The following is a 22,336-nucleotide window of genomic DNA, read 5'->3' on the forward strand; positions in this document are numbered from 1 at the left end:
CATTTAAATCTGACTTCCAGTAACCTTTTTTTTTTTTTTTTTCTTAAAGCAATCTGGCACTGGTTCCTCTTTCACAGCAGAGCTAAAAAGCACACAGAAGTACAAGAAAGGAAAGCCTTTGTTGCCTAATTCTAAAACTCTCTTTAAAAAATAAGTGTGCTTCCTACAAATGTCAGGAATCTCGCTTCTCTTCTATCAACAGATTTGCATCCTGTGACAGGACATATCCTTGTGCAGGTTTGTTTCTCTCTGCACGGCAATGAAATGTATCCTCACACTATACCTCAGCTATCTATTTCACCCCTTGCTGCACCTTTACATTTGCCTTCATGCTTCCTCCAGCGCCCGTGAAATAATTCATGACCTCCGCTTCTGGTCTATTGAGTTTCTTAACTGATTTGGCAGAAGTAATTGAGCAAATTACTTTTGAAAAGCAACTGCCTCACTTGGTAGATTTCTTCCTCTGTCTTAACATGTCAGAGATGCTAATTGCAGAGAAAGATTTAGCAGAGAAACTCTGCACAGATTAAGGTTTGGGAGCTTGCGCCTGCTTTCTACTCCGGCTCCTTGCTTTCTTCTTTCTCAAGAATTACTTGAGGCCCTTGGTACCTTCACAACCATATGGGATGTTTTACTGGTTAAACTCTCTGTATCGGCAATCACATTATAACTCAGGGAAGAAAAAAAATCTCTTCCAATTTCTCATTGTGGTAATTAATCATGTTCAAGCCCCCTGCCAGCAATTTAACTTTCCAGAATCCAGTACAGGTATCCTAAATTCTGGGGAGAAGGCGTACAGAAGTCGACTGAGGATGAAATCATGAAAGCCAGGAGTGCACGATACTCGTGTGGGTTTGCTTCTTCCTTTTGAATGGTGGATCTGTCCCAGGGATAATTTCAGTCGTTTAGCTTAAGCAGTCTCACAGAGCTAATGCAACGTCCTTATTTTACAGACATTGTTTAACTGCTGGCTCCAGCCTATTTCTGGCTGCTTTTGTACAATGGAAACAGTAAATTTTTCTCCCAATAAACCACTGTCATGATCTTTAAAATTACCTACAGACAAATTAATTAATCCTTTTATATTGTTCTATAGCTCCAAATGCCTGGTGTATTGCAGCCAGTAAGTTTACAGTAGCAAGTCAGACTCGTCTAAGCATAAACATTTTGCTTCCAATATCAAGAAGTTGTGTCAGAATAAAAAATTCTGAACTTCAGGGTTGCCTGGCAGCTGCTGTAGGGAACAGTGCTCTCTGCATCATTTTCCACATATTTGTGAAACAATATTGCATATATCACCCACAGGAAAAGAACAGCAAACGTGAAACGCAGCTCAATAAAAGATGAAGAGCCAAAGCAAGAGGAAAGGTAACGCAGGCACCTCCGAGTTCTGTGAGGAGGTGGCAAAAAAAAAGTCTTTAAACTGAAAACCAGTTCCTACTGTTTTCTGTATTACTCTTAGATTTAAGCATCAAGTCAGGGAAGAATCTGTATTTATTGTGAAACTAGGGGCTAAGGTGAGTTCCTAATCAGGCTAAGCTACTCCAGAACTGAACTGCGAATACAACAGTGGCTTTAATTACCTCCCTAAAACCAATGACAAATCACAGGCACGGAGGCTTTTAGAGTGCCTCCCTAAACCATCCACATCGCTCTAGATTTGTAACAACAATCTTCAAATCTCAAGAAGGGTTTTTCTAAAATTCCAAGTACTCCATTTGTTTGTTTTTGTTTTTGTTTTTGTTTTTGTTTTGGTGTAATATGTTATTTCCTATTTTAATTTGAGGCTGAAAAAATGTAAGTTCATTTATGCTTTTTTAAAAAAAGTTTCCCTCACATTTTTGGTCAAGTTGTTTAATAATTTGCTTGTGTTTATATGATTCAGTAAAACGGGCTATTTTCTGCATACCTACACTGTATTCCAAATTTATTTATTCCACTAATATAACCTCTACAGACACCTTAGCTCTACTGAGAGTTTACAATACATACAGAAGGAGCAACACACACAAAAGGTAAGAGCCGAGTCTCAGGGCTTTTGTTCCAGCCATCTGTTGCTATGTACGAAACCCCCACCATGCAGAAGGGAACGATTCCTTCTGTGTTAGAGCATCGAGACCCTACAGATCAGTATTCAGATACCCTCAGTTCAGTATTTGTTTTCATTACAATGAGAGCACAAATAGGTATGTTATTTCATTTGCACTCCATATTAGAAGACTATCAAAGACGGAAACGTCTCAGCTTCAGCCAATTCTCCACGTGACCATATGCTACTTTCCTAATGAAGCTATTTGTATGGCCTGTGGAACTGTGAAGGAATTAATCACTGCTGGCATGAGGTGCCGCTGACTTTGGGTGAAAACTTGATTAAGTGAGGATCAGTCTCCGTCGTGAATTACGAAAGCCCTGGTGGAAAGGGGGGATGAATAGATTGTATGTAATGAATTCGGTGGCTGTGAACTGATCTGTGCTGATTAAGAAAGTAAAATCAAAGTGCATACGAGAAGCATGGACAGAAATAGCACAATGCCTTGGTGAATCACAGCCCTCAGCTCCGACCAGCCTGTCTGACTGACGCCACGAGGAATACGAGGTGCCGCTCAGCCCAGCCACCACCACAGTAGAGCCTGGGCCCAGGCCAGTCCCAGCACTGGAAAGCAGAAACGCGAGGAGCCAGGGCTGGGAACCAGCAGAGATGCACCCCAGAGATTCCCGCAACCCATGAGCGACCGCGAGCAGGGTGTTACACTCTCACATTCAGACCAAGTACAGATAATCGCATAATTCAACAACAGCAACTGAATGGAAACATGCACAAATATTTTGACTGCTAAGCTGCAGCTTCTCATCAGCAATCTGTCCCAAAAATCACATAATTAACGGCAATAATTAAGACAGAAATGTCACCTTACATTTACACAGCAGTTCTCATCCTGATGCGCTTCATTAGCTATCTTTCCAAAGACCACTTAGCGATTGATTTTGCTGTATTTATACTTTGTCTACCCAAATCAGAAAAGAGACAGATTGTTCTCTTTTTAGAATCTCATCAGATAAAAACCTTAAACCGTAGTTTCCATAGAAACACATCATGGGTCTCACGGGTCTCTATCAAACCTGTTCATAAACTTTCAGCTTTACTTAATGCTACATTTTCAAAAATATCAATTAGCTCTTTTCTATTTAATGCTCTTCCAGGCCTTTGTGCTTACTTTAAGTAAAGGAAGTACAGCCAGACACAGCTCAGCCACGGCTCGGTCGCAGCGAGCTCCTCGTGTTCAACTTCAGCATTACAGGGCATGTCTGAGGTGGAGGAGCAATATGGAAAGGGAAGAAGGGCACTGACTTCACTCGCCCACATCTAGACTGAGACATCGGAATTTATGTTCCCCGGAGCCTAAGGATAGTATCTGAACTATGTCACCGCTGTTCTGGTGAGATGATAAGCTTTTAGTTGTGGAAACCTGCATGACTATTTCTAATTGCAGTGTGAATCTGAGGCACGGATCTGCCTTGCTAAATAAAAGACTTGTAAAAGAAAATAAAAAAGGGAAGAGAAAAACAGCTGCCACGGACACGGGAATAACCAGAAAAATAATATTTTTTGGTAATCTGTGGAAATCTCTGAATGTCAGTCAAGTCCCATCTGACTTAAAATCTTGTATCAAAGGTTGTTATAGATGCTTGAGCCTCACACGAACCCTGGCTATGGAAAAAATGATGCCATGCACATGATGAGCACAGGTCTGGGACATTTTATGAATATTCTGACATGATCTTATTTTGTATTAAAACATATATTTATATATGAAAAAAATCCGAAGACAAATGATGCTGTGTTTAAAAAAAAGATGTAAAACTGATGACCTAAGTTTTCCAAAAACCCCATATTGTGTGCCATTGTCACAGGTTTCCTTCTACAAAAGCCCACAAGTACAGGGTGCTTGTATGAAACAACTACGGCCACCTGCACTGGCGTGCAGTCTGTCAACGCAGCTAACACCACTCACCAAATCCTCCTGCCACTGACCCTCTGCTCAGAGTCACTTTCTGTGTGAACACCGAGTGAAGTACTGTAAGTGTTTAGCTCTGTTTCCTTAACGTTTCTGTCAGTTCATTTACGAATCCCATACAGTTGAATCACTGCTGTCAGAAATGCATTTGCAAAAGAAGTCCTATGAGGCTTCGCTGCTTTTGTCAGCAGATTAAGATTTGTCCTGAAATCTTTTCAGTATCTTACACAGTTATTCTATTTTAAAATACAGAACAATTCAATATATATATTAAATAGACTGAAACATGCAACACGAATATCCTTTTTTTCAGTAACACCATCTTCTCTTATTCTGCAAGTAACTCTTTCAGGCATGCCAGTTGCTTGGAAATGCAGCTCTGCTCCTAAATTCTAGTGATGCAGTAGCTACAAGTGCCAACACCTCCAGGCCATCCGACTGCGAGACAAACTTGTAATTTCAGTGACATACTACAGGAGGATTTCTTCTGAGGCTGGGTTTCTTGAAGTCTAAAGTGACATTCCACTGCTCCTTTAAGGGCACCTTGATGACTTCAACTTGTTCTAGTGGTCTTTTTTTCCTCCTATTACCTAAGGCTTTTTCTGTTTTGTTAAACATGAATTTTCTTTCGCCAAACCTATAAAAGCAAAGAAATCATTATACTGAAAATTCAAAAAGAGCACTGGCTCGCCAGCTGAATTCTGGGTAAGACCAGAAATGACAAGTAAAACCTTTTGCACACACGACTAGCATATGAAATGGCACAGGGAATAGGAAAAAGGTTTCACAAGAAACTTATCTGAGAGCACTGGGAAATTTCAGTGTCTCTTACTTGCTTTAAAATATATTCATTCAGTACAATAAGAAAATGTGGAGCTGGATTTTTTTTTAACGTTAAAACCAACTGTTACATCATTTTTTCTTTCTTTTTTTTTTTTTTCCTGCTGATAGTTCCTTCTGAAAGGGAAGTTCAGCACAACACCAAAGCTGGCTCCTACATCCCTCTGTGCACAGCATCAGGATGAAAAATGAGAGAAGTGAGGTGTGAGGAGCAACAGCCTGCTCTAACCAGGCTCCAGGGCCAGGACATGAGATGTGAAACTGCCAGCAAGTTGCAAAAACTCAGGCCTCAACCTCTCTGAACCATAAAAAATGCTCTAGAACATCAAAAAATCCAGGATATTATCTTAGTGCAAATATCATCAGCAAAGACAATTTGACTCCTTTGGATTTGTATTTGTGGATCCTAATATCCCTTAATGGGATGTACATGTATATGAGAACTTAAAGGGATATATTTTTGTAGGATTTGTTAGAATTCTGAAATATTTATAATGCTTGTAGATAGTTTGGCAGTTAAATAATTTGCTGATCAAATTTTCTTTATATTTTAATAATGAAAGCATGCTACATCAGAAATAATACTATGCATACAGTCTTACATATTATTTTGATTCAAAGCTCAGATGTTGCCAGCAGCAAAACAAGAGCATAGAGCCTGCTGCAGCCCTCTCCTCTTCCCGTTACAACACATTAACACCAAGACAAACCTCATCCTTCCTTTGTATGCTATGACTTTGGCCACAACAACCCCATGCAGCACTACAGGCTGGGGGCAGAGTGGGTGGAAAGCTGTGCAGAGGAAAAGGATCCGGGGGTGCTGGTCGATGCTTGCCTGCACACCAGTCAGCAGCGTGCCCAGGTGGCCAAAAAGGCCAACGGCATCCTGGTTGTGTCAGGAGCAGCGCAGCCAGCAGGGAGGTGATCGTCCCCCTGTCCTCTGCTCTGGTGAGGCTGCACCTCGAGTACTGTGTCCAGCTTTGGGCCCCTCAGAACGAGGACATCGAGGTGCTGGAGCATGGCCAGAGAAGGGCTACGAGGCTACTGAGGGGCCTGGGACACAAGTCCTGTGAGGAGCGGCTGAGGGAAAAGGGGGGTTTTGGTCCGGAGAAGGCTCAGGAGAGACCTTATTGCTCTCTGCAACTGCCTGAAAGGAAGGGGTGGGGAGCTGGGGGTCAGCCTCTTCTCACAGGTAACTAGCGATAGGACTAGAGGGAATGGCCTCAAGTTGCAGCAGGGGAGGTTCAGGCTGGAAATGAGGAGACATTTCTGCTCAGAAAGAGCAGTCAGGCATCGGGATGGGCTGCCCAGGGAGGTGGTGGAGTCCCCATCCCTGGGGGTGTTAAGGAAAGGCTGGACGTGGTGCTTGGGGACATGGTTTAGTGGGTGACATTGGTGGGAGGGGGACGGTCGGACCAGATGATCTTGGAGGCCTTTTCCAACCTTAATGATTCTGTGATTCCCTCAGGACAAGTTTTGCTCTGAGCGTTCTTTTATATGTATTCTGTAAGTGTAAACAACATAATGATAATTAACCTCCCAGACTCGAGGATATTTTAAACAATGTGTTGTTTAACGTGGGAAAAATTATTCTGTTTAAAGAAATCTGATTTTAACAGATTCCTATTTTGGGATTATTGATTCCAGCATATAAATGTTCTGTTTCCACGGAAAACAAATAATCCCATGATATAAGAATAGGCAACTAAATGAAACACAGACTTCTACAACGTGGGAAATGTTGCTGAATTAGTATTGTGGTTTTGCCTAGTTTTAGATGTTTTAGGAGAAATTGATTCAAACTAATGTTCTTCAGAATAAAACTAAAGCATATGTAGTCAGACCTACTGCAAATATATTACATGAAGTAAAATAGAAGTCCTCCAGAGACCTAGCTCCGATTCAAAAATTCAACAGAGTATTTAAACACATATGTAACTAAGTATATAGTCAATGTCCTAACATACTTAACATTAAGTTCACTCCTAAAAACTCTGAATGATAAACGGCAATGGAAAACAACACCTGTAAGTGTCCCTACAAATGTATTGCAAACTGGGAAAAAACACAGCAAAAAAGGCACAAAAACACACCTCATTACCAAATTGTTATGTGTAATCCCTGTGGTAAACTGACAACACAACACTTCATGAGCTTAGAAGAGTGAGCATTTAACTAAGTTTTCCCATAAAATTCTGCATAGTATGAGCAGCTCCAAATGGGGTTTGCAAATTAAACATTCCACATCCAGCATCTCTTTAAGGTCACAAGGACACTTAAGAGAAAAGCCTCTGATATGATTTCATAATAGTTATGGACTAATGAATTTCTAAATTTTAATTTAAAAAATTAAATTAAAAAAAAAAAAAAAAAAAAAGCCTGGGATGACAAAAATCAAGACACTGAATGCATGCTTCAAAAAGACTACCATTGGCAGCAGTTGTGGTTAGTATCTTGCTGACATCTACAGGTCGCTTTGTAAACCACTCAGTTTTTGCACCTTAAGAAAGCAAAAATCACATTTACAAACAACTCGGTCTACAATCAGTATGTTTGTGTACCATATTTCCCTTTTGAAGGCTAATAGAAAGCTGCAGCTATTGCCCACACAAGACAAAGAACTGGAGTTTCCAAGGCTGGCACACCTCACACAAATGCTTTAATTAACAGTCTACAGATACCTTAGAATTCAAGGAAAGATGATGTAAATGAACGGAATGATACTGAGGAATTATTATGGACTGGAACTTCTGTGTTTGAAATCAAAATTACTCACAGAAATGATAAAGGCAAAATCCAATGAAGTTTTTCTCTTCTTAAAGCCTAAAGATTAATAAATCCATTTTCAACTCCACTGTTGTCTTCTAGCCAAACAAAAATCAAATCCCCTAATTCCTTTATTTATTGAAACAAAAATTACAAGGAGGATAGAAGACATTCAGATACTATTATTAGGTAAAGGTTGTATTTTTTCATATTTTTCTTCTCAGGCTTTGTCTGATAGTATTTCACATGCCTTCATTGCCCACAGAACGTATCTAATTTAACTCTAACACCGATTCACAGATTCATCTCACTGTTGTGTGCACTTATGAGTTACTACCTACCTGTCAGTAATCCTGTATCCTTTTCTTCACTTCAGTATTTACGGAAAGACTAATTAAATTGCATTAAATACTGTATGAAGCACACAGCAGAAAACAGTAGATGGCAGTAACAAACCACAGAATAGTATCACAGCCCACCACCACCCTGTGTTTTTTCAAACTTTCTTGGCAAACGTCTTAAGACAGCAAAAGAAATGGAATGAGAGCCTATTTAAAATTAGACAGAAGGCTTTCTCTTTTTTGAGCAAAATGCCAACATAAATTTGTACATAAGTACACAACATGTTGCTGAGATATTGGAGCTTCAAATAAAGCGAGGTTACCAGCTTCATGTAAGATAAAAGGCTTTTTATTTGCAGACTTTTTAGTTTAATGATAGGGCAAATTAACAGATGCTTCCTTTTCTTTGCTGAAATAAAGTAAATCAAGAAGGACACATTTTTTTAATGCTCAATTCATATTAATTTTAAAAGCACTGATCTTATTGTTGGCACTAGCTTAGACTTTTCTAGTGCCAAATTTGGCATTGGTGACAAGAGTTCACCAAAGTTCATCTGCTCTGTGATTTCACAGAACTTGTTCCTCCCATTTCAAATGCATCCTTCCTTCTTTATCGTTCTGAGGCATTCTAAGCAATCTATTTGCCAGAAGACCCAAAGGTCAGCAAACAAGAGAGAGAAAAATGATGACACCCTCATCTTCCATATAATATTGTTGTCGCTACTGGTATGTAAGACCATATGTGTAACGACGTGTTTCTACACACACCTTGTTCCTGTGGGATGAGCCTTGCGGGACAGCAGCAGGGATCACAGCTTTGGTGTCTTCAGAAAGGGGACTCAAGCTCCAAACTCTCCACCAGTGTCCTGCAATAGGTCAGGAAACTGTCAGTGTCCTGACACAGGTCAGAACCGCAGTAATATCTGAAACTTGAGGTGTATTTCTCAGAAATGGTTATTTTCTTTAGGAGTGTTTCAATTCCCTCCTCATTTTGGACACACGCTTTAGCTGGGCCTCAGAAAGAGGCACAGAACGCACCAGCGCATAACTCCTTAAAAGGAGTGGATAAAAGCAAAAAACCATGAATTTGCACACTACTCCCAACTCATCCTCTCACACAAGACCCACCTTTACCCGCTAGGAACCAGAGGCTCCCATTCCCACCTCAACCTGAACGCGAGGCCGGGCTCAAACCTTCCTCCCCCCACAGCGACCACCCCTCAGGACACCCTCTACCCCTGGCCCTCTTCCCTCACACCCCTGCCTCCCCTCCGTGCCTCCGGGGGTCGTTCACCCCCTTCCTCACCCCTCAATTCCCCCTCTCCCTGCCTGTGAGGAGCGGGGGGGGTGAACCGAGGCTCGGGGGCTGGGGTCGGTGCCCCCCGGCTCCTCACAGCACCGGGGAGCGGCGCTGAGGCGCCACCGCCCGCGCCGCGGCCCCACCCAGGTGGCGGCCACCCCCAGCACAGGGCGGGCCGGGCTGAGGAGAGGCGGCAGCGGCCATGGCGGACTGCGAGATGGGGTCGGTGCCCAAGGCGCTGCGGCATCGAGGTAACTGGCGCGGCGGCGGGAGGGGAGCACGGCCCCCTTTCGGTTTTCTGCTTCTTTTTTTAATTATTATTATTTTACTTTTTTTTTTTTTTTTTTTTTTTTTCTTTCACGTTTGCCGCTGAGCGAAGTTGGCAGCGCGAAGTTAGCGGCTCAGAAGAGCCTCGCCGCCCCCGGGGCAGCCCCCGCTCCCCTCAGCCCGGGCGGCCCCGCGCCCTCCCGCTCCCGGCTCCCCTCAGCGGGGCTCCGGCCGCTGAGGCGCGAAGCGGAGCGGGCACAAGGGAGGGGAGCCGCGGTCCCCGAGGAGCCCCAGAGGGCCGGGGGACGGCTTGTTTACCCCGTTAGTAAACCCTCTGCGCTGCACTCAACTTTCTCTTCAGGGAAGTCAAAAAAAAAAAAAAAAAAAGCCCGAACCGTAGCGTTTTTATGGCACGGTCAGGTGTCGGTGTGCTAGAGGATGTTGCCTCGCGGGTGATGCGCTCAAATTATGCAACTGGTGGTTTTTCTCTCACCGAAAGCTGGAGTGTTTTCCTGTTATGTTCATGCTGCTGAAGAGGGGTGACTTAATTTAACTTTTGTCAGCTGCAACTGGAGAAGGAAGCACATGTGTGAGATCCCCCTGCGTACAAAGGCTTTGGCTAGGCGGTCAATGGTGTATAAATACCCGTAGGTCTCTGTGGCCCGGTGCCTCATGGCACACGTTTTATTCCCGTATCCGTGCCGAGGCCTCGCGTTTCATCCCATAGCTACGTTGGTTAGGATACCAAGCAGAGCTTGCTCTGACCCCAGCCTCATCTGGGCTCTGCCAGCCCTTCCCTGCCTTGCTGCCGGTGTTTCTTGCTGTGGTGTGCTGTGTTGTTCTGGAGGCTGAGGCTGGCCAGCAGTTATTTTTGTCATGATAAAGTATCTACAGAGCAAGCAGGCAAGAGATGTAATTTTGGCTAATAAGACGTAATGATTTTGGCTGTTTCCCATGTAAAAAGCTTTGAAATGCTCTGAAAAAAAAAAATGATTAGTTCTCACTGAAAGCGGTGGTCATTGTTTGCTAATTAGCAAATACTGGAATAACTGTCACACAATAACAGTACTGAGTCATTCTCGTACTGCCCTGGATTTCAGAGCAGCAGCATGAAAGTGGAAGTGCCCATCTGGTGCTCCAAGCCCTGCGTGCGTTCTGTTGTGTCTGGTGGCGTTTGCCCGGCTGTGGAGGAAGGTCCTTTCCCACCACAGCACCTGGGAGTCATAAAATCATTAAGGTTGGAAAAGACCTCAGGTCCAACTGTCCCCCTGCCTCTCTATCACCCACTGGACCACGTCCCTAAGCAACAGGTCCAACCTTTCCTTGAACACCCCTGGGACTCCCCCACATCCCTGGGCAACGCAGTCGTACACATTCTTGCAATTGGACAGGGATGCCTTTGTTCCATTTGTGTGTGCTCAGGCTCTGCAGAAGGGAATAGATCTCCAGTGAAGGGCATGCCACACCTAAAGCTGTAATAGGAGAACTTCGCCCTTTCATCTCAGTTCCTGGAACTAATTGTTTGTTATAAATTGCTAATACTGTTTGATGAGCCAAGTGATGATTCCTGGTTACAGCAGCAGTAACTGTTCCAGTCAGCCTTAAAGGGGTCCAAGGCTAATTCAATTAAAATGTTTTTCTTTTTTTTTTTTCCTTGTGGTTTATTTCCTAAAGATACATAATTTATTGAAGACTGTCCACAAATAGGATTCTTTGATTAAATTCATGTCTGAGTTTTGAGTTTCTTGATAACAAAAGAGCAAGACTATTATTAGAGTCCGGAAAAGGTGCATAACGTTTGAACTGAAGCTGTGGGGCGTATAACTCAGCACTTGGGAGAATCAAGCAGCAAAGACAAGTTGAGAAGCTAGAGTCACTGGAAATTAAAAAAAAAAAAAAAAAAAAAAAAAAAAAAAAAAAAAGGACTTTGTGATGTTAAATAAGGTGTTTTTTGTTTTGTTTTGTTTTGTTTTGTTTTGTTTTTCCCTTGGAAAGAGTAAATTGCATCTCCCCTTTATGAGTTTAATCATATAACAGTATCAGAAATCTCACATGGGGATCTGTCAAGAAGCAGAACCCAGTTCTTTAGTGTTCCCAAGCAGAACTCCCAGTACAGAACCAATTTTCCTTATTTCTCATTCTAGCTCTCTTTTGCTGATCTTGAATTCTACAGATGCAGCTAGGAAATTAGACAGGCCTTTTTATTGTTGCTTTGCCTCGAGATCACAAAATACACTGCAAGTCTGTCTTCAGTAGTTCTGTAGTTGTTTTGCAGACATTTTATGAAAAGAGCATCTACCCGAGCTGTTCCTTGTCACTGCCTGCCAAAACAAAGACACATTTTATCTCCACTGAAGGGTGCCCGTATGGAATGGGTGAAAGCAAAAAGCGAAGGAGGGCTGGGAGGAAGTCTGCTGTAAGCCAGCACTTTGTGTTGTGCAAAATCTTTTTTTTTCAGTAGGTTGGGTGATCAGGGATATGCATCATGCACAAGAGGTGCATCTGAGGCTGTGCGTTCCACCTGCATTGTCCCTGTCAGTCTCATTTTGGTGCTGTTGAACTTGCTGCTATGTAGAGTGCTGTGTTGATGGGCCTGACTGAGAGCAGCTGACAAGTGGCCAGTTGCTGAAGTTATCCAAATTCCATGCATGAGATGTTCAAGAATTGCAATAATAAGCTCATTGCGTGGATTCCAAACATGCTTCCTGTATTTCATATGGTTTTTCACGAGACAGCATTTCACATGTTGTGAAATATACTGGATGATTGGACAATAATTTTTGCTCAATAAAATGTGCTTACTTGAGATCTTGAAATTGTACATTACTTGAGTTGTAACTTCCACCTTTGGGTTCATCAGGGAAGCAGATGTACAAATACTTCTTTTAACGGTGTGGTTCAAGTGGGAGCAGATAATTGGTGCAGTGAAGCTTTGATGGTAAGCTGTAGAGTAGAACTGAAGCAGGATCCTTGGTTCCTTTAGGTTTATGAAAATTAGCAAATAAAAGAGAAAGGGAAACTTTTCCTCTTTAATCAATGTGGACCTTTTATGGTTTTAGGTTAGCTAATACCTTGTTGCAAAGCAAGAGGTAATTTTCCCTGCAGTAGTGAGTTTATAGATGTTGCTTAATGCCGACAGCTACCTATACAGTACATATGGGTGTGAAGTATTCCAGGTAATGCATTTCTGTGGCTTTCTCAGAAACCTGGAGATGACTCCTTGAAGCTGGCATTTCCATTACGTAACAGGAAATTGCAGGGCAGTATCTTTAGGTAACTTTCCACAGAGGAACTTTAAAGTGACACACAACATGACGTGCCTCCCTGAGGGTTATTACACTGGCACGTGAAAGGGATAAGATACCAGTGGCCTTCAGGTCTGAGTAACTTTGTCGAGTTGAAGATACCACGTGAGACAACAGTTACTTTCCACCACTTCCATATTCTGTTTTACTTGAAAGGCTCAATGGCAGAAAGGTTCACAATCTGAGAAAAAGAGGAATGGAAACTTTTATATCGGTTCCCAAATATTTTGATGACTTCTGTGACTTCAGTCAAGTGTTGCGGATCTGAATTTGCAAAGCATTTGCTATTCTTTGCATTCAGGGTTATCTAATGACTCATCTGTCTCACTTCCCTCTTCATCCAAGGCTGAATTCAACTGTGGGCACCACAAAGTGCCCATACCTGGAGTTGTTAGAATTTTTCAAAGTCAAGATTTTGCTTTATAACAAAATGGGTTCTGCCCAGAATAACTGTTAGGGTAGAGACTTGGAGACTTACTTATTTCTTACCATTGGCAAGTTTTGTTGTAAAAACGGAATTATAATTGTTTCTGGTGAGTACAGGGCAGAATTTATTGTATAATTCCAGGTAGAACTAAACAGAAACTCGCAGGCTCGTTAATTGAATTTCTGTGCTAAGCAAGCTGCTGAATGCAGTGAGGTAGGTAATTACTCCACACCTCTTGTGGTGTTGATCAAGTTAGGATAATGATCACATATCTGTAGCACTGTAAAGGTGTATTTACAGTTCAGCAAAATTGGGAAGAGTGACCCCAAAGCAACTTTCTTTTATCTAAATGTGAGCTGTGTGTTTCTGAGCTTTGCAGGGATTTTTTTGGCAGCATACCTTTGGCTTTTTAGCAGCTGGGGTGAGAAGGATGGATGTCAGTATCTCTGTAGCAGGAATGTGATCGTTGTGTGTTTCACCCTGGGATGTCCCCGCTTGGCAGTGGGCTCCTGGCAGCCTGTTGGGAGTCTTAACTGGCAGGAAGGGAAACTTCCTATTGCTTCATGAATGCTTGACAACAGATCGTGGCACGTTGCTTTTTTTAGCTGTATAGTATTTGATACCACTAGCTCTTGTTTGGTGCTTCTAGAAATACCTTCAGTCAGTGTCATTCCTGACAGAGCACTAGCGTGTCTATTTTCTAAGCAATAGGAGTCTTTGGACAAGAAATTTTTTACAGAGACCTTATTTCACATTCAGGTAGTCTTTCGCTACCTCTTATGCTACTTCCTAGATCAAGCAATACTGAGAGTGCAGGTTTTCTCAGATCTGCATCTATGACAATTGGAATATAACCAAATTTTAAATGTCCTATTGCTAGACGGGCCACGGAGTATTTCAAGCTCACTCATTATGAAGCAAGTGTTGCTCTGACTTCTTTAGCTCCTAAAGGAACAGGATTTCTACTGCTGCCTGCATGTCATTCTGCTAGAGAATGCTGAGGAAGAAGGAAGCATTTGAAAGCTTATATTGAAATCTGTTAGCTCCAGGTGCGGGTGTGAAAGTGCATACTTAATTCTGCATGAATGTGACTTGAACCACATCCTGTCCTCTGCTACCTTGTGCAACTTGAGAGCAGTGCAAACGAAAGCAGAATTTGCCTTTTAATTTGGCTTGATCTAAACCTAATGAGTTTGGCAGTAAGAGTAATGTTAGCAGTGACTTATTCAAGGACTGTTCAAAGTAAATATCCCAGTGTCGGTGCTCTCCTTAACAAGCATTCTTTGTTTTAAAACTCTGAAAATTTCTGCTCTTTTCTTCCAGATCAATCCAATGCTAGCCTTGGTGCGTGTGGATGGATTCTGGTGATAATTTCTTATATTTTAATTCTTGTTACATTTCCCATATCGATCTGGATGTGCATCAAGGTAAAATTTTTCACTGCTAAGCTGGATTAAAACTTTAAGCAATACAGGTGCTTACCAGTGGTTATTATTGTTCACTATTATATTTATTTATTTTAAACACAAGTGAATCTATTCTCTCTTGGACTATAGCAGAAATGTTTCTGTATGTTAATCTTCAAATCAAAGAGAAAAGTGCTATTACAGTGTTTAGTCAAAATGATTTTTGCATGGGCATCTTTACTGTCTACCCAGTTGTCATTTGTACATAAGCTAGTTGGGATATCAGAATAATTTGTAAGAACTCATAATTACTCTTGGAGGATTGTTGTTTTGTTTGTTTATTTGTTGTTTTTATTTTTTGTTTTTGTTTGTTTTAGTTTTAAGGAGATCTCTATATATGTATGTGTGTACATATGAAGTATATAAATATGTGCATATATATGCATATGTGTACATGACAGATTCTTAGAGAATGTGTCGTTGTGAACACCTCGAGCTTGATGTTTCCAGACCTGAGAGAATAACTCCTGCTTTGTTTTTCCCAATATACCCCATCAGAATTAGAATTGGAAAATCTCTGCTGGATCACATCTACTGCGCTTTGTTTTCTTGTTGCCAGGATATTCCCGATGGCTGCTTTCAGTGTTTGGTCTTGCCCAGATGAAGTGTTGTTGCTTCTGCTATTGACAGGTGGTGCTATAGTCTGAAGAATATTTCTTCTGGAACATTTTTCTCATTGTTCCTTTTTCTGTTTGCTTTTTAAAAGTAAGGGTTAGGCTAAAACTCTCAAAAGCAGCCAGTATAGAAATGAAATGCGATGCGTATTAGATAAGAGACTTAAGACTGTCTTAGGTTGCTGTATATTTGGTTTGTAATTCATGATACAGCTTTTGGAAACTCTTGCATGATATCCAACTATTTATTACAGGTTGTAAAGGAATATGAGCGAGCCATCATCTTCCGACTTGGACGCATCAGAGGCGGAGCAAAGGGACCGGGTATGTCCTGGAGAGCATTCTTAATATTTGTGCTAATTGAGTCATTGGCAAAATAATAGCTGTCTGGAGACATGGAGTTAGGCTGGTGAATGGGTTTCTCAAGCATTTTGTAACTTCAGTGGCAAGATACGTTATTTATATGGGGAAGGTAGTAAGCTAATTATCTGTGAGCCTTACCCAGATCTCCTTAGTTAATGCATGGTCTTCAGGTAGAATTAAAAGCACAGAATAGCAAGTGAGGAATAGCGGCATCAAGTGTGCCATTTTAAAAACAAAAGTTTTGCATTTCAGTTAAAGCCAAAATGGGTTGAAAGCCATAGCATTCTTCAAAAGAAATAGAAGCAATTAAACTATATGTTAATTTTGAAAAGTTTTCCGTGCATATTAAAAATTCTCATGAGAAAGAATGTGTTTTTCAGCTATTGCTCCTGATGTTCAAAGTGATTAAAAGGGGCAATAACTTCTCCCTTCATTTTAATCTAGACTTTGGGATATTTTCATAGTTCTGTAATGTTGAAGAAATAGTGACCCACCAGAACAAAAGGAGATTGATAGTTTTAGGCCCCGCAAGTAACTATGTAGGACAAGGTTTGAAAAGTAGCTCTTAGCAGTTCTTTTGTTTTTTGTTTATTTTTTGGGTTGGGTTGGTGTTTGGTGATTTTGTTGTTGTTGTTCTTTTTCAAAACGCTAAAGCTCTCTAAATAAGTTAGAGCTGAATAAATTAAAGCTTCTCAGCATACTTTTCTTAAAATCTTATCCTGGCATGAAAGCCACCAGTGAACATGCTGCTGAGCTCGTTATGAAGAGGGCTGTACAGCTACAGTGGCTGGACTGAAGCTTATTTCTGTAGCTAGTGCCATCTATTTTAATGACCCATTTTTGCATCCTGTCTGATGGATTTTTTTTGTACAGGTTTGTTCTTTGCCCTGCCCTGCACAGACAGCTTCATCAAAGTCGATATGAGGACCATCTCCTTTGATATTCCACCCCAAGAGGTAAGTTTGCAATTGCCTTTGTATCTGCTAAAGTGTTTTTCCTTTGTTTTTCCTTTTGCCCTCTCAGTATTGGGTAGCATGTAGTTTTCATGTAGATTTCTTGCTTCTATTTGTACAAGGAAAATGTATTGTGACGAATACATGTTGAGTGGTATTACTAAAGGCCATGAGAGAAGATCCCTGAAAGAAAACAAGTTATGCTGTCCTCTAAGGAGCAAATAAGATAACTTAATACTGCCTAAGAGCTAGAATGGGAGAGGTTTAGAATCAGGAGTGCTAGACTTCACGCAGCATTCTCTAGTCATTTCTGTAAAATCTGAACAATTTCCAAAAGAAGCAGTGATCTTTTCCTTGCCAATTACTCTAGTTGTATGAAGTAGCTAAAATAATGGCATGAAATTATTGCCGAAAGCTAATAATAGAAACTTAAGGTGATGGTCCACTCTCTTACATGAGTTTTGTGTATGCGCTGCTTCTGTGTCCTGCTACATGCAGGAACATATGAAGGTGACTACACCTAATGTCATCTGGTATCTTCCAGTTTGGAGGCTTTAAAGTACGAAAAGTTTCTTGTCATTACTTGCCTGTTTTTACTTGGACATCTTAATCTCGTAGCAGAATCTCTCAGTAGTAGCGAGCTAGCTGAACTAAGTGATGCCAACAGATAGCAAAAGAACAAAACACTAGCCTTCTAAAAATGTCATCGAACAATTGTGTGTTTCTGTTATAACTGTATCCTCTATGTATCTGGTATGTTTTGCAAGACAAAGATAGTTGATGCAACCTGTCTAGTGCATCTGTTTCCTGTCGTGTTTGCCAGCCAGTTTATTGCTCATCATTAGTTGTAGATTTAGACAGATGGCAGCTGTCATAGCATACTCGAAAGGGTAATTGGTAGAAACCTAATCAATGGCAGGCATAATGTGCTTGCAGCTGCAGATGTACCATTAGTGAAGTTCTACGGTTTTTCTTTTGACTTGATTAAATTATGTTTGGAGGTTCAGGTTTGCTTGTTTTCAGTAGGTGAAAGCAAAAATATATTTTTATTTGTACTTGAGTTCTGTCCACACTACTCATTCTTTGTTTTCACATGCTATTATGAAAAGCCTGCTAACATAGATTGTGGAAGCACAAAACTCTTGAAGGTTAAGTATCTCACTCCCCCCTCTTGTCAAATAACAAGATCCTAATCTTCTAACACAGAATTAGAACACCTCTTCTCATGGTCATGTGCATTATTTCAGTATCTTTATAACTAAACTAAAATATAATTAATATTAACAATAGCTTCTTCTGTCACTTACCCTCTTTTAAACTGTCAGGAATATCTGTCTTTATCTGTGCAAGTACATCTTTTATTTAACATGCAGGTGCTAAATTCAATAAATCACTTGAATCTAGCTCTGAGGATGTTCACAAGTCTGATTTTTCTCTACAACTTTTCTAGAAATCACCACGTATCACCACTTATAATTTAGTAGTGTAAGATGGCATTTCAATCAGAAGTACCTCCAAGAAGGAAAATGAACTGCTAGATAAAAACATTTCTAATGAAATGTAGAAGTAAGGCTGACAGCCGTGCAGCTGAAATGTATTGCTTTTGGATAAGCAAAACCAATTTTTTAAGTAGCTAGACATAATTCAGTCAAACCTTACAGTGTTTTCTAAAATATCTCATGGGTGTGGCCCTTTGTTTCTCTGGGCTTCGTGATACACTGACATCTTTCATTCACAAAGCTTTTGCAATTCAATAAACTAACTTACACGGTCACGGCGGTGTTAAGAGTCTCTGTTCTTGGCTGTTCCTATGGAATAATCACTGAATTGCCTTCAGCTGCAGTCACACCTGTAGAATGGAAAACTCATGTGTGCTCTTCTTTCAAAAGTACAGCTGAAATACACTTCCTCTTCCCTCACCTGCTTTTTAAACAGGTTGCCTGTTTTGCCCTTGTTTTATAAGCTGACACACCTGCACAAATGTGCCTGCTAAATCTTCAGTCTTGTGACTGAAGTTAAATACAAGTAAAGATCTCATATATCCTGTATTTGCAATGATACTTATTGGCCTATTGTTCCCTGTACAGAAACATAAAATGAGCCCCTCTCAAAAATGTTTCTAGAGTGTGGTCTTAACTAGAGTACTTGAACACTTTTTGAATGGAATGGTCCTGTATTTTTATCTCTGCATTTAAACAAAATAACTTTTGGATTGCTAATGTTCTTAGAGCCTGTTAGCTTGGTCCTACATTATGCATACCTCGTGTTCCTCTACAATCTGCCACTTTTATACATTTGATATAAGCCTCACTGAAATGGGGTGGTTTTGGTTTGTTTTTTTGTTTACTTTTTTCTTCCCACCTAGATATGATACATTGTTAGTTTCAGCATAACAGGCTAAAATTGCCTAGCTAAAAGCACATGTTTTGATGCAAATTATTCCTCGATATTTTTTTGTTTGCTTCTTACGAGTTGTAAATCCCTCTGTGAGTTTGGAGAATTGACTTTGAAAAAACGTAAAGGGAAAATTAATGGAATTAATTTTTCAGTGAGGAGTGTTCCAGTACCATATTTAGTCTTAGCTTGAAAGAGCTGTGCAGGAAGGTTTGTGCATCGGTATGTAGACATGTTTATATGTACCATACATGTATAAGACCTATGGTATTTATGATAATTGCTTTACCCTGGAAAAAAATAGGCATTTACCCAGTAAAATAAATATGTAATTAGCATTATGTTCAATAAGTGTATGCTTAATTATTATATGCTTCTCCCATTGCTTTTTAGATCTTGACCAAGGACTCTGTGACAGTTAATGTAGACGGAGTGGTTTATTACAGAGTTCAGGACGCTGTCCTTGCTGTAGCAAATGTCACAAATGCCGGCTCAGCCACGCGTCTTCTAGCACAGACTACCTTGAGGAATGTTCTGGGGACCAAAAATCTCTCTCAGATTCTCTCTGATCGTGAAGAAATTGCACACAGCATGCAGGTATGAGGAACTTTATCTAAGCAATCCATTACCCAATCAGTTATACAGTAATCCCATGGATAACTTACATGTCGGGACTTTTTTTTTTTAACCTTATAAGTGATAAGTCAAGTTTTGATTTGGAGCTTTAGACAAAACCCTATCCACAGCTATTGGGATGGCAGTCAGTCAAATACAAATGAGTGAGTACCAGAAAAATGGACCAGTGGGGCTAATAAACGGGAATGAGGAATTCATGAGAGGAAGCATTTTCTGGATTGTTATACTCTACTGTTGAAGGAAATTACACCACAGACTTCCTTTCATAAAGCTTTTAAATTCCTTTCATAAAGCTGTCCTTTAAGTAGTTGTTTACAACAGTTATGCTTTTACAGTTATCAAAGCATACCATAAATACTAAAATCATTAAATAGACAGTCCAGGAATTCTCATTCTTCAGTTCATGTGGTTTGATAGTCTTTCTTCAAATTTGGACATTTGTTTGCAGCCAATTAGATGGCTTAAGTTAATTGTCATACTTTAAATAGGTTACGCTTGATGACGCAACAAATGATTGGGGCATTAAGGTGGAACGTGTGGAGATCAAGGATGTGAAATTACCTGTACAGCTGCAGAGAGCAATGGCTGCAGAAGCAGAAGCTGCGCGGGAGGCAAGAGCTAAGGTAATAACATCAATACTTTTATTTATTTATTTATTTATTTCCTTCATAAATAACTTAATGTGGTATTTTGGAAAGTGCAGATTCTCTGCGAAAGTGGTTTGTGGCAACTAGGAATGCAGGGTAGGATTTGTGTGGATTTGTTTAAGTGCTTGTTCAGTTTCATGTTGAACTTGCGGCTATCATTTAAAAACGCAGAATTCCAATTCTTTATTACATTCCTAGACCACATCTTAAACAGAACAATTTTGAGCATTGACATGCACCAATAACTTCAATAACTTACCCGTTAAAAGTGCTATTCACTATCTAGCTGTCCTTTACAAATACTCAGAATATATCGTCCCAATGCAGAAGAGCCTTGTTTGTGAAGAAATGCACGGCCACATATCTGTTCCTGATGAGCACATATTGAAAAAATAATGAGGGAATAAAAAGGTATTTCCCCAGTAAAGAACCACACCATTCATCCATCAAGCCCTTTTCAGAGAGATGTATGGGGAGTACCTTCTTTTTTTAGGAGGCTGTGTTGAAAAGCATAAAAGCAGGGATTTTCTGAAAATACACCGAATTCAACGTGTTGCATTTTCAGGACTTAACACTGCCAATTTTTGTAAATGGAATGGAAAAGAGGCATACAGGGCCTTGAAGGCAAACAGAAGTAGCTTATATCTAAGGGAGAGAAAAGGCAGAACCAATGAAAGAAGACAGTAAGGGGAGGTCACTTGATCAAAGTGATAAGCTATATCTTTTATTTATGACTTAAGGCTGAAGTCATCTGACAAACTTATAGTTTATCATTGTGTCATAATTCCATTTAATTAATTCCATTTCTAGGTAATTGCAGCTGAGGGTGAAATGAATGCTTCCAGGGCCCTGAAAGAGGCATCCATGGTTATCACAGAGTCACCTGCTGCTCTTCAGCTGCGTTACTTGCAAACTTTGACCACCATTGCTGCAGAAAAGAACTCCACCATCATCTTTCCATTGCCCATAGACTTGCTGAAGGGTATCATAAGCGCAAGAGGCTAGAGATACAGTGAGAAGAAGGAATTGTTTTTCTTTTGCTACAGTGAATGTTTGCAGCACTGAATTGTTCGTGTGTTACAGCTTAAGGCAATGTTAGCAGAGGGGATTTGTTGAGGAACCCTTTTGTTGTTGTTATACTGTGTGATAAAATGCATATGCAATGTTTACGAATATGGACAATCAAAATACTTGAAACTGAAAATCTCTCCAAGTTAGTAAAAGTAGGCTGTGATCTTACATAAACATGTATCCATACTACACTAGGTGAGAAAACTACATCCTATAATCTGTTATAGGATATTATGCTATAATCTATTCTATAATCCTATTTTCAACAAGTATATAAAAGCATTTGTGGTGAAGATGGGGAGATGATCCACCATTTGGAAAGAGAAGTATTCCTTTTAATAAAAGGGTCTGTAGTTCTGTAAAAGAAGTGAAACAGCTTTAACTGCACTCTCTTAGAGTGTAGCTATATGTGATGAAGTCATCTTGAGTGTTGTCATACGAATTTGTTCTCTAGTTTACACTAGGAGAAAGAAGAGAATTTGACATAGGAGTGAATACTGGGTACTTCTAAAAATCAGGCTCATGCTCCCTAAGATAGTCCCCCATTTGTGAGAAACAATTATTAACCAATGTTCCTGAAAAGGAACTTTCCAGCTCTGTTCTGCCACACAGGAAGGCATAGGCATGCTGTAGTTAAGGATACAATATGCTTGCAGTTACTGATGGGCTGTACAGTTGTTATGGTGTTGTACCTATATAGATTTTTAACTCTTAGAAAAGTCACTGTGTCTGCCTTTATCTGTACATCTTCTCAAAAAAATGATTAAAAGAAAAATAACCAAAATTGTGACTCCTGTTGTAATTAGACTTCCTTTCTTGACCTAACTTTAAACATACTTGAAACACCGCATTTTATCCAAGTCTAAAACCTGCTAGCCTAGCAAATACAGTATCTTAATTAGAGTGGGGCTGTTTAACAGAAGATTCTGT

At 40.4% G+C, this 22,336-nt stretch overlaps 2 protein-coding genes across 2 annotated transcripts in view; one reads left to right on the plus strand and one right to left on the minus strand.

Moving 5' to 3' along the window:
- The window catches only part of DAB2IP (DAB2 interacting protein), a 210,784-nt gene extending 201,425 nt beyond the window's left edge, over positions 1-9,359 (minus strand). Inside the window, exons 1-2 of the mRNA XM_084493801.1 lie at positions 9,270-9,359; positions 8,732-8,829 (exon numbers count right to left, since the gene is read on the minus strand). The gene's annotated coding sequence lies outside the window, so the exon portion shown is untranslated. The remainder of the gene's footprint in view (positions 1-8,731; positions 8,830-9,269) is intronic.
- A 34-nt stretch (positions 9,360-9,393) lies between these two features.
- STOM (stomatin) lies at positions 9,394-22,190 on the plus strand. Its single transcript, XM_084493810.1, has 7 exons — positions 9,394-9,514; positions 14,586-14,689; positions 15,597-15,666; positions 16,579-16,661; positions 19,446-19,649; positions 20,177-20,311; positions 21,146-22,190. Exons 1-7 carry the CDS (start codon positions 9,466-9,468, stop codon positions 21,338-21,340), a joined length of 840 nt encoding a protein of 279 aa, XP_084349936.1. The 5' UTR covers positions 9,394-9,465; the 3' UTR covers positions 21,341-22,190.
- The last annotated feature ends 146 nt before the right edge of the window (positions 22,191-22,336 follow it).

Source organism: Aythya ferina (assembly GCF_964211825.1).
Source record: "Aythya ferina genome assembly, chromosome: 20".
In the NCBI taxonomy this organism is placed as follows: domain Eukaryota; kingdom Metazoa; phylum Chordata; class Aves; order Anseriformes; family Anatidae; genus Aythya; species Aythya ferina.